General features: G+C 41.3%; 1 protein-coding gene across 1 annotated transcript; it reads right to left on the bottom strand.

Moving 5' to 3' along the window:
* Nucleotides 1-8,055: 8,055 nt before the first annotated feature.
* LOC125488865 (cholinesterase-like) lies at nucleotides 8,056-12,830 on the bottom strand. The gene is made up of 3 exons (XM_048622540.1): nucleotides 12,402-12,830; nucleotides 8,426-8,700; nucleotides 8,056-8,290 (listed from the first exon to the last, which is right to left on the bottom strand). The coding sequence occupies exons 1-3, from the start codon at nucleotides 12,588-12,590 to the stop codon at nucleotides 8,056-8,058; spliced, it is 699 nt and encodes a 232-aa protein (XP_048478497.1). The 5' UTR covers nucleotides 12,591-12,830.
* Nucleotides 12,831-13,107: the final 277 nt, after the last annotated feature.

Here is a 13,107-nt window from a genome sequence, read left to right as displayed (position 1 = left end):
TCCGCTTGTAACGAGCCGTTACAAACCAACCGTCCAACACACCTACCCTCACTCCGCGGCCACAAGAGCGCCCGGCGTGTGCGAGACGAGGCGGGGCACCACACAGACGACTCCGGAGAATACAAGGGGCGCGGGGCGACCCGCCTATAAATAGCCGCCGGACCGCCGCTAGGGCACCATTCGCCACCTCCTGTTCCGACGAGTGATCATTCCGTTCCCGAGATCCCTCCCCGCACCCATATCTATTCAAGTAATCTATTCACGCACACTAATCTCACATCACCGGTCTCCCCGCGAGGTAGGTTGCTCAACGGACCGAGGCCTCTCGGTTATACGGATGCCTGGGTTGCCTAGTTGAAAGCATCCGTATACCCGACTAGACCCGACACAGTGGGCTGCCTAATTAGCGGAGCGAGGTCCCCCGGATACGTACATGGATGCCTGGGTTGCCTAGTTGAAAGCATCTGTGTAAGTACCGAACTATACAATCACCGGACACACACCAGCCTTCAGCCACACTCTTGTCGACACAAATACACTCCACAAGTCCTGGAACAAGTCCACACGCACCACCGGTATTCGCCCGACCTCCTGTACCCTATATCCTTCCCCTTATTAAGATAGTAACGTCCGCGTAGGCCCCTTCAGGGCCCGACCAATATAAATATCAGTAATCGCGATAAGTATTTGTGCATTTGTGTAGTGTGTTAATATTAAGTACGTAAGCTGTAAGTACCTTAGATATATAAGTTAACTTGATTGTAAATAAAGCGGGTCCAGTGCCGCCTCAATTGTGTTACACTAATTAATCGGCATTATTAATTCTCACCCCGTACACCTACCGAGGTTATTTCCCTCCAGGGGCCTCAGGACCAAGATCAGAGTAGTTAGGACCGCTTCACGGTCAGTGTAGATCCCCCAGGCGACCGGGCACTCCTTCAGAGGCCGGCGTCAAGCTGAGCTAGCCTAAGACCGCTTCCCGGTACATATTAATTGAGAGTTATTAGGTAGGTACCAGCCCTAAGCACTAGGGACGTTAGTCATAAGGGTAAGTACCACATTACAATATAGCACCCAACCCCTACTCTCGGGGAAGGCCAGGCAGGTCGATTCGCCCAGGGGTCGCTCCCCGGTGATCCAGACCAGCTCCTGCCGAGCTGCTACATTACATTTGGCGCCCAACGTAAAATCCACATATTCCCGTAAAGTCCAGCATTATTTAAAGCCCTGTAAAATTATAAAATAATATTCACGACAAAATACCAACCGACGACATATTACATTACTCAGTTAACAACCCGAGGTAGTTACTAACTGACAGACCTACAGTGAAAATAATCACCAACCCGAATTAGTTAACAACCAACCGACCAACCCCGTATATTATTACAACAATTTTAAAAGTAGAATAATAATTAATTAAAAACCAAGTGCAAACTGGCCCCGTTTTATATTAGGTAAATATACAGCATCAAATGCCAACTTCTTGGATTTATAACCTTAGTAAAGAGGAATTAATAAGGGAAAGTAGGGAAAGGAAGCTACCGACCGTAAATTTAACCGTTGACAAGCTGAGGAAGCAGCTGTCCGACCACATCAGAGAAGAAGAGGAGGAGACCTTCGAGATGACAACCGAAGACCAGACCAAAACCGCGAACCAACCGAACCTGTCATCCATCGTGAGGGAGTGGAACATCTCATTCGACACCGCATGCGACCCGGTCGAGTTCATCGAACGGCTAGAGGAATTAACAGCAACGGGCGATATCCCACAAGAAAGGCTACTTCAAATCCTACCGAAAATATTAAGAGGCAAACCTTTATTGTGGCACAGGAATAATTGCGACAACTGGAAGAAATGGGAAGAATTTTTAGAAGATTTCAAGTTATTTTACTATCCGACAGGATACGAGAAAAACCTACAAGAAAAGATAATAGCGCGAAAACAAAAATACCGTGAATCCTTCGTCGACTACCTAACCGACATCCAAACCTTAATGCGCAGATACGGAAAAATGACAAAAGAGGATAAGGAAGAACGAATATATGAAAACATGAATGCGAACTATAAATATTATATAAAAAAGCAAGACTTCAGCAGCCTCGGGGAGCTCATAAAACAAGCGGCCGACTACGAACAAATTTGCGAGGAGAGATACAGAACAAACACAAGATTCACACCGATTACAGATGGAGAGTCAACATCACAACAATGGAATCACCGACCAGACCAACAAAATCAACCACCGAAGAACATACAAACGGGGAACACAGAAGAACGCACAATACATCCGAAATACGACAAGAACACATGCTGCTGGAACTGTGGAAAACCGGGGCATTCACACAGGGAGTGCCGCGGACGACAAGTTATCTTCTGTAGCCAATGTGGGGTACTCGGAAGGCTCACACGCAACTGCTGCAAAAGACAAACCAGACTAGGCAACACATACTTAACCGCCGAAGAAAACCGACCAGAGAACCGTATATTTGAAACAATAAAAATAGGGAGCAGGACGTACAAAGCGTTAATCGACACCGGATCAACGAGATCATACATCAGCAAAGAAATATACGAAGAAAATTCAACAAATCCCAACAAAGAAAAAGTTTCGGGAATGAAAATAACAGTCGCGGATGGCAGAACGATAAACATAGAACACAGAATTTATCCAGAAATAGAAATACAACAAAGAAGAATAAATCACGAACTGTTCGTACTCCCAACGGAGCAACCATCAGATCTCGTAATCATAGGAATGGATATATTGAAAAGAACAGGAGCCACGATAAATTGGAACAACGACGTGAAAGAGACGTCACAGGAAAACCGACCGGGAAAACAGATAAAACCACCGTTCATAATACAGAAGCTAACCGAATTACCGGAAGACCAACAAAAAACACTTGAAGAAACACTAAAAACCGAATTTGAACTATGTGAGAAAAGCCCGAAAGGAAATACATGGGTAGAACATAGAATCAAAATGAAGCACAACGAACCGATAAAACAAAAATATTATCCAAGAAACCCGAAACTTCAACAAATAATTGACGAACACGTACAAGAAATGCTACAAAATGGAATAATAGAGAGATCAGATAGCCCATACAGCTCACCAGTAGTACTAGCAAAAAAGGAAAACGGAAAGTACAGATTCTGCATAGACTTCAGAAAAGTGAACGAAGCATCAGAGAAAGACGCATACCCGTTACCACAAATAGACCATACACTAGAGAAGCTGATCAGAGCCAACTGGTTCTCAAAAATTGACCTGAAAAATGGCTACTGGAACGTGAAGCTCGCAGACGAAAGTAAACCGGTAACAGCCTTCACTGTCCCAGGCAGAGGACTCTTCCAATTTCGAGTCATGCCATTCGGATTGCACTCCAGCGGGTCTACGTTCCAGCGGCTACTCGATAGAGTAATCGGACCAGAGCTAGAACCGAACGCATATGTGTATTGCGACGATATTATTTTGTGCAGCGAGAACTTCACCGAACACATAACCCACCTGAAAGAAATATTCAAGAGAATAAGAGAAGCCAGACTCCAGATCAATATAGATAAATGTGAATTCTGCAAACCAGAACTAGAATATTTGGGACATATAGTAACAAGAGAGGGCATTAAGATGGACGCGAGCAAAATACAAGCAATCAACGAAATGAAACCACCGACAACCATTAAAGAAACAAGAAGATTCATAGGCATGACGTCATGGTACAGAAAATTCATACCGAATTATTCCAACGTTATGACCCCACTAATTACCCTATTGAAAAAGAATAGGAAATTCGAATGGGGTGAAACACAGGAAAACGCATTCAGAGAAATCAAGAAAATAATAACACACAGCCCAATCCTCACAAGAGCAGACTTCACCAGACCATTTATCCTTGAAACAGACGCAAGCGACGTTGGAATCGGAGCCGTCCTAATGCAAGAACAAGATGGAGAAAAGAAAGTAATCATGTACGCAAGCAGATCGCTAAGCGCTCCAGAAACAAGATACACAACCGCAGAGAAAGAATGCCTAGCCGTGATATGGGGAGTGAAGAAAATGAAAGCATTCCTGGAAGGATACCAATTCACAGTCATAACAGACCACCAAGCGTTGAAGTGGCTCAACACACTAAAAAACCCATCAGGAAGACTGGCACGATGGGCACTGGAACTCCAACAATACGACTTCAACATCGAGTACAGGCCGGGAAAACACAACCAGATAGCAGACCAACTATCAAGAAACCCAACACTAGCCACAATCGGAGACAGAAAAGACTGGTATGAAAGAAAACACTCCGAAACACTGAAATCACCGGAAACCGACCCATCATTCTGCATTAAAAACGACAAATTATATAAAAGGATATCAAATCCCTCATACGGTCTCAAAGTAAACACCGAATCCGAGTGGAAGTTATGCATACCAACACCCGACCGAACACAAACCATCAAAGAAAACCACGACGAACCTACCGCAGGACACCTAGGAGCCGGGAAAACCATGAAAAGAATAGCCCAGAGATATTACTGGCCAGGAATGTACAGGGACGTACTTAGATACGTAAAAAAATGCATGAACTGCCAAACACATAAGACGTCACAAGAAAAGAGACCCGGCCAGATGCACATTAACAATCCCGAAGGACCATGGCAGACCATCACCACCGACTTGATTGGGCCATTACCACGTTCGTCGAACGGACACATATGGATCATAGTATTCCACGACAAATTCACCAAATGGAGCGAAATAAGACCGCTGAGAACCGCGACAGCGCCGACAATAACCAAAGCCCTGAAAGAATGCGTGATCATGAAATACGGGTGCCCCACGACCATCATAAGCGATAACGGAAGACAATTTATAAGCAAACAGTTTACAGACGAACTGAAGAAATACGACATAAAGCACGAGTTAACTGCACCGTATTCGCCGCAATCGAACCCCACGGAACGAGTCAACAAAACAATCGGCACCATGATCGCAACATTTATAAACGAAAATCATAAGAAATGGGACCAGTTCCTACCAGAACTCAACTTTGCACTTAACACATCAGTACAAGAATCGACGAAGTACACACCAGCATTCTTAATGTTCGGAAGAGAACTGAGAATGCCAGGAGATAAAAACCGATTTCCTGTGGCAACCATCAAAGATAAAACAGGCATGGAAGAGATATACGAAATCGCGAAGATAAACCAAAATAAGGCATCCGTACAACAAAAACGACACTACGATAGTAACAAAAGAACATGGTACCCAAAAGTAGACGACATCGTATTAAAAAGAGAATTCCCGTTGTCATGCGCAGATAAAAACTTCTGCGCAAAACTAGCACCGAAGTACTCCGGACCATATAAAATAACGGAAAAGAAGTCACCGGTAATATTCGAACTAAAACACATGCATAACCATAAAAAATACACAGCCCACATAAAGGACCTCAAAACATATAACAACTAGTTAGTAAAGAAGACAAAGTGAATAACAACTAAGCCACATAATAACCCGACCGCGGCTCGCATGCAGCATGTCCACGAAAAACAACCACAACTACCCTCAAATGATATTATCAACCAATATATAAACAAGACAGCCAAGAAAACGACCAGTTGAAGACACAACATGTCTAAAACAACGTTCGAGGGAGCCCGCAAGATAACCGGGAGAGCGTCGGAGATCGCGATCCTGACGGACGGGTCAATGGCGATCGTCACCAGTCCACCTACACCGCCACCATCCCCACCGACAATACACATCCCGGAGACCGGTGACACCGTAGCAGGGATAGAGATAAGGGCAGACGGGACCGTCTACATCCAGCTGACGCCACCACCCCCACAAACAACACCGCCACCTCCAACGACGCCACATCCCCCAGAAATCACCGGAAACAGCAACGGAGTGGAACGACGAAGAAAGAAGATAAAGCGAGGGGGGAAGAAAAAAATCAGAGGTCCTAACAGGGGCCTCGCGCGACTACCAAGATGGGAAAAGCGTTGAACCTTAATAAACAAGTCCTGTAAGTAAGACAACATAACCTAGATAACCTATATACATTTTCATTTCTATTCAAATTTAACCCATTGATATTGTTAATAACATAACAGTACAGCCGACCGTTAACGCAGATGCACAAATACACCCAAATAGGAAAACCATAGCAATACCTATTTGGGACCGATAAGATAATTAATACATTATAGGTTATTGTGTCCCAATAACGGCAGGGTGTCGCATATTGTCCATAATACATTCATCTCGAACCGTAGAATAATGATTAAAAACACGCCTGTCATGTCATACGAAACATAGTCTGTGTACAATAGAATTAGAGGTTATGTTATAACTTTTCACGCGCAGCCACAAATGGCCACAATATTATTGTAAAATAAAACAAGCAGTAGTCAGTTATCAATTTTAATATCAATAAATCTAACAAACATAACTAGTACAATGTAATTAAGATGTCAAAGAACACGTAATAAGAAAGACACAGTTGAAACATAAAGAACAATAGACATCCGACCAATAGAACAATGTTACAAAGAACATGTAAGTAACCAAAAATACATAAGACAGCCTGCCGAAATAAAATAAATAACTTAAACATAGTTATGTATCACTTATATAACTCATAATATTATTACCAGAAGAAGAACAATCAGTAGCATACTAAAGCTAGTTATAATTGTGATAAACTAACCCCAAATGAATGCCTAAGTAAATAAATTATATAAATGATGATTATAGTTGATAAAGTAAGAACCCGTTGTAACAAATGCACAAATAACATGCACCGTTCCCTAAATTTTTTTTGTATGTATCTACATGACCTGTGAATTTTTACCAGGTAAAAATTCTTCTGCTGAGGGGGGAGAATGTAACGAGCCGTTACAAACCAACCGTCCAACACACCTACCCTCACTCCGCGGCCACAAGAGCGCCCGGCGTGTGCGAGACGAGGCGGGGCACCACACAGACGACTCCGGAGAATACAAGGGGCGCGGGGCGACCCGCCTATAAATAGCCGCCGGACCGCCGCTAGGGCACCATTCGCCACCTCCTGTTCCGACGAGTGATCATTCCGTTCCCGAGATCCCTCCCCGCACCCATATCTATTCAAGTAATCTATTCACGCACACTAATCTCACATCACCGGTCTCCCCGCGAGGTAGGTTGCTCAACGGACCGAGGCCTCTCGGTTATACGGATGCCTGGGTTGCCTAGTTGAAAGCATCCGTATACCCGACTAGACCCGACACAGTGGGCTGCCTAATTAGCGGAGCGAGGTCCCCCGGATACGTACATGGATGCCTGGGTTGCCTAGTTGAAAGCATCTGTGTAAGTACCGAACTATACAATCACCGGACACACACCAGCCTTCAGCCACACTCTTGTCGACACAAATACACTCCACAAGTCCTGGAACAAGTCCACACGCACCACCGGTATTCGCCCGACCTCCTGTACCCTATATCCTTCCCCTTATTAAGATAGTAACGTCCGCGTAGGCCCCTTCAGGGCCCGACCAATATAAATATCAGTAATCGCGATAAGTATTTGTGCATTTGTGTAGTGTGTTAATATTAAGTACGTAAGCTGTAAGTACCTTAGATATATAAGTTAACTTGATTGTAAATAAAGCGGGTCCAGTGCCGCCTCAATTGTGTTACACTAATTAATCGGCATTATTAATTCTCACCCCGTACACCTACCGAGGTTATTTCCCTCCAGGGGCCTCAGGACCAAGATCAGAGTAGTTAGGACCGCTTCACGGTCAGTGTAGATCCCCCAGGCGACCGGGCACTCCTTCAGAGGCCGGCGTCAAGCTGAGCTAGCCTAAGACCGCTTCCCGGTACATATTAATTGAGAGTTATTAGGTAGGTACCAGCCCTAAGCACTAGGGACGTTAGTCATAAGGGTAAGTACCACATTACAATATAGCACCCAACCCCTACTCTCGGGGAAGGCCAGGCAGGTCGATTCGCCCAGGGGTCGCTCCCCGGTGATCCAGACCAGCTCCTGCCGAGCTGCTACATTACACGCTGATGATGTGGGCTTTGTGGAACAAATTGGTAGACTGTTCAGATAAAGTGAGGTAATGCACTAGAACAGCGCCGGAGCTTTCCCCCCCAATAGTTATGTTGTCGGGGTCACCACCGAACTGAGCTATATGTTTCTTAACCCACTGGAGCGCTAATAGTATGTCTTTCAACGCCGCGTTGCCAGCCGCGTCCTCTGTTTGTACAGACAAGAATCCTAAGGCTCCAAGCCTGAAAAACAATAAAAAGTTTTTTTTAAAATACGCATTATGAAGACATTCTATAAAACCGTTGTAACTGTATAAGTTTCTTTTATTATGTTCTTGAAACAAAGAATATCCTGATTTATTTAATAATAATTTTAACCTGTAATTCATGGTCACAAACATGACGCCGTATTTCATGAAAAACTGTGGTCCGTATATGAATGGTCTTCCGGACAAACTCCGAAAGTTCCCTCCAGGCACCCACACGAGCACCGGCGTGGGGGCCAGCGCTGGCCTGGCGGGCACATACACGTTCAGGCTCAGGCAGTCTTCACTCATCTCGCTTCTCGTATAATACCTGTCGACTTGCGGACACACGGGACCATATGCCGTCGCGTCCAACGTGCCATTCCATGGTTCCTTCGGCACCGGAGGCTAAGAATAGGATATGAACTTGTAGAATGATACAAAAAGTATATACCTAAATCCTTCATACTAACGTTCGGTAGTTTGACCATACAAAATCTTTTTGGTCATATGTTTCCAGTAAATTATGTTTGTCGAATATAATATTATCTATATATTGGCATTAAGACACGAGCTGCCTTGATAAACGCTGAGTTGCAGAAAGAAAATTTAAGCTAATATCGGCATTAAATCTATGTCTGTTTCTTTCTGCTCATATATTGTAAATGCAAGGCAGCAATGCATTTAAGATCGACATTAGCTTGAATTTTCTTTCCGCAACTCTACGTAAGCCTCGTGTGATTAAGGGTCTGCAAGGGGGAATCGAGGGTTGGCATTGTCATAGAATTATGTAGTAAACGATGCTATACAACCTTGAAAAAAATCACACAGATAGCCGAAGAGTCTAGCTAGGTGCTGAATGATTCGAATTCAAGTAAATGATTATGGATAACTGTAAATAAAATTCAGAATATGACGAAAATCCAGAAAATCACACTCCCGTATTGTAACAACTTTGTCGTAATTATTAAGAATTTTCATATGATTTTTATCATATTATAAAGTTAAAGGCTTGGACTAGGCGCTAAATACCTTGTTTTTTAATAAACACACACTTATTTTGTGTAAATTAATCCCAAACTTGAGCAATTTTTTTCCCTCAAATCTTCATACAAATATCTATGGCGGCTTTCTGTGTTATAAAATCATAAACACAAGTGACGTTTGACTCAGTTGGCCGCTGGCCTCCAAAGAAGGGTCACGTCGGTTTAGGCAGCACTGACAGCTCGCGATCTTATCGTGTACAGATACAAAATCACTGCACATTGGTTGTCATTGCACTTTTTCAACTTTTATGACACCAACATAATTTGATTTGAAATTGAGGAAGCATAATTCTTCCAGTATATTCAATACATTAAATTAAATTAGATAGTGTGCAATATTCTCGTGACATTACAGTCTCGTAAAGGTCTGATGAGGAGCAGGAATATAGCGAATGGATCTAAGTGATGACAATACGCACGAACATTAGGTTAGGGATCAAAAATACAGTCTCTTGGTGCTGGTTGAGGTATGGTCTCGTGAGGATCTGATGAGGGCAGTAACACGGTGGTGGCTCAATTTTATTTCAAAGATGTTAATGGCTAAAAGCATCGAGTTTAGGCTATTAAGTATGTTTTTCAGAGAGAGAGAAAGAGATTTTATTTTTCCTCTGGATGTGTTAGGTTTACTGGGTTTACTAAGTTCATTCTGTTAATGGCATCAAGTTGTTATATGTTTATAAGTAATAATTATTTATTAACAAAATGCTGTTAGTTCTCCACGAAAATGTAAAAATAAAAATAAAATAAATTCGTAACGTAAAATTGTCAATGACGGAATTTCTTCTATAGACAGTAGCCACAAAAAAAACAAACGATAGATGGCGTGATTTGAAGATAAAGATACATTTATTCGACACATAGACAGCAACAACAAAAAAAATACAGATTTAAAGAAAAGAAACACATACTTATACAAAACAACAAAGAAAAAAAAGAATACACATCAAAATAACTGGAAAAAATATAAGCCCCAATTTACTTGTGTGGGACAGGGAGTACCATAATATTTTTTTTGGGGTACTCCCCATCTATGCGAAATATCAGCTTGATATCTTTACCCGTTTCTGAGAAAAAGGGCGGTGACAGACAGTCAGTCAGACAGACGGACAACAAAGAGATCCTATAACGGTTGCTTTTTTTCTTTTGACGTTCGAAACCCTAAAATTAAGTAAAAATATTATGCTGCTACCAAAAAATGTACTTAAAGGTATTGAAAAAGCGGTATACAGGGTTATTGATAAGTAGACCTGATCCTTTCAGGAGGTGATAGAGGAAGGCATTTCCAGTCGATTATATCCTATAATGCATTATCCGAAACTTAACCATTTCTAAGATATTTAATATTTAAAGATTTTTTGAATTTTTGCCAAAATTTCATTTTTAAAACCGAAAATAAAAAAAACTAGCCATATTTCAATCCTTTTTTTGTTTGTTTTGAATTAGTAACATCTTAATAAACTTATTAAAATAATCAAATGTGCATTATTTGACTTAAATTAGACACAATACCTCAAAATAGATAAACATTTTTTTAAAATATTCAAAACCTAAAAAGAAATAAGTTAAATTAAAAAAGAATTTCATACAACAATTTTTTGTGCACTTCAGCTTAAAAACATTGTCAACTTATAAGCTTTCAAATGAGATATTTCAATATCAAATCGATTTAGGTATCACCAAGATATGGCCAAAACAATCAGAAAAGGTGGACAAAATTCAACAGAAAAACTAACAAAATTAGCGCAATTTAAAGGTAAAAAGTGTGATGGTTTTCAGTCCTGTTCACTTTAGTATGGAAACCCCTGTTGAGTTTTCTTGACAAGTCCCAATGTTAATGGAAAGTATCGTAGGCGGGGACCAGCAGAGGGTTCACCATTTAGCTGAATGTTACTTAGAAAACGGCCTTGAGTGGCGGTCAAGTTGTTCCCCGCCTGCGATACTTTCCATTAACATTGGGACTTGTTTTCATGTTTTTAGCGTACAGTCGGGTTTTTCGTTTGTTTATAATTGTATTTTTTTATTTGTAAATTTTTAGTTGTTTTTATTTTATGAAATTTTACGTCAGTAGTTCATGATCATTTTTTATTTCAATAATTTTGGTGTTGTTATTTAAATACCTTCAATATGCATATTTTTGTAATGTGAAAATCAAGCCCTTTCATTTGATACCTTACACGGCAAAGTTGAATTATTATTTTTTCGATCATCACGTGATGTCCTCTAGAGGGCGCTATGTACATTTTAATGGAACGTCACATAGCCTATAACCATCGCGCCATCAATACGCTTCTAACAATACCTCATACATCAAAATAGAAACTTTATTGGACATGTGACTTTTTACCATGGAAAACGGTATTTTTTTTCGCGAATTTGCAAATCTCGTAGAACAAAAGTTGTCCAGAATGACTCCTTGAGTCATCCCCTTTTGGCTTAGTATAGCCCTTTTGCGACACTATGTATTTACTTTGCTTTGTCGTCGGGGTTCAGTTGGCTGGAGGATGCCCGAAACTTATTATCTACACTTTAATACTTGTAGTTACCTTTCTACAAGTAAATACCACATTTGTTTGAGAAAGCTAATCGGGTTCCGAGTATAGAGTAAAGTGGCACCCCTATTAATTTCTACTCTTTCCTGGTGCCTACCAGTGTAAGTAAGAATTATACTTACTTACCCTAAAATCACCCAAAATGTACTTGAACATAATTGTCAATAAAGTTGGCGAGTAAAAGTTTATCGACCCACTGTGCAAACTTACATGTGTGCGTGTCACTGCGTGTGCTGTGTGAAGAGCATTGAAAACCCAAAATTGGCGCGGCACGTCACCCTGTACGGGCCCTTAAGTGACAAATTAGATAATGCATATACCTACCTACATGTACCTAGAATACTTTGTACGTGTAGGACAAAGTTTCCACTATTAAACTAGGATACTCAGTTGTAAAGCAATTATGTAGTTAGTTTATTATTTATGGGATCGGTGGAAAATAAGGAATTAACTAGTGTTTTTTTTTCAATAGGTATGCCCCTCTAGGTGCCATATTTATATTATTAAAACTTACTTTAAATCGGAGCTGTCCAGTCGGCGCCTCCGCGTACGGTATTCCGAGATACGCATAATAAGTCACGTTCAAATCTCTTACAAGTCGTCCTCGGACGGCGCCACTCAATGTTTCCACCACTCTGTCGCCAGTTGCTGCAGGAGCAGCTAGGACTAGAACCGACACTACAACGACGTACACCAGCCTCATGATTAATGTGATGATTCTGCGGCTCACTTCGTAATTATTAACTGCTCTAAGATACCAATGAAGAAGGTTTCAAGGGTTTCAGAAAGGTAACTTAAATCTTTCCACTCTTTCGACAAATACATTTCACCGCGCCGCAGACACAGTGAAGATACCTTTATATGTTTTTTCTAGCAAAATGTAATTCGTGATGGTTTCAGTCCACTTAAATAATTACCTTTTGACTAAATGTATTTATTCTTACGTCTTATTCTACACTAAATTCCATAACACAAAAATTCACAGCATAAACGGACAGTACCTAAACTTGAATATTATTATGGTTAAAATTTCAACTCGATAGCACAACGCGTTCCAAAGATACAGGATCTTGACAGACAGACGGACAACAAGGTGATCTGCTCTGTTTTTACCTTGTGAGGTCTGAACCTTAAAAATACAAATCTTCGTGACAAGTCAAAATACATTTCTTATATAGCATATAGATAGATAGAATATTATTTGTTTGAGCACAAACAAT

Source organism: Plutella xylostella, chromosome 8 (genome assembly GCF_932276165.1).
Source record: "Plutella xylostella chromosome 8, ilPluXylo3.1, whole genome shotgun sequence".
Lineage (NCBI taxonomy): Eukaryota > Metazoa > Arthropoda > Insecta > Lepidoptera > Plutellidae > Plutella > Plutella xylostella.
Note: the sequence above shows the minus strand (reverse complement) of the source record. Positions and strands in the feature narration are given on the sequence as shown.

What these genes read in the sequence shown, in the direction of transcription:
- LOC125488865 (XM_048622540.1), bottom strand. Translation starts at nt 12,590, where the DNA reads ATGAGGCTGGTGTACGTCGTTGTAGTGTCGGTTCTAGTCCTAGCTGCT. An exon ending in CTGGACAGCTCCGATTTAAA is followed by an intron (nt 8,701 to 12,401) that starts GTAAGTTTTAAT and finishes TCCTATTCTTAG; the next exon opens with CCTCCGGTGCCGAAGGAACC. An exon ending in TTTGTGACCATGAATTACAG is followed by an intron (nt 8,291 to 8,425) that starts GTTAAAATTATT and finishes ATTGTTTTTCAG; the next exon opens with GCTTGGAGCCTTAGGATTCT.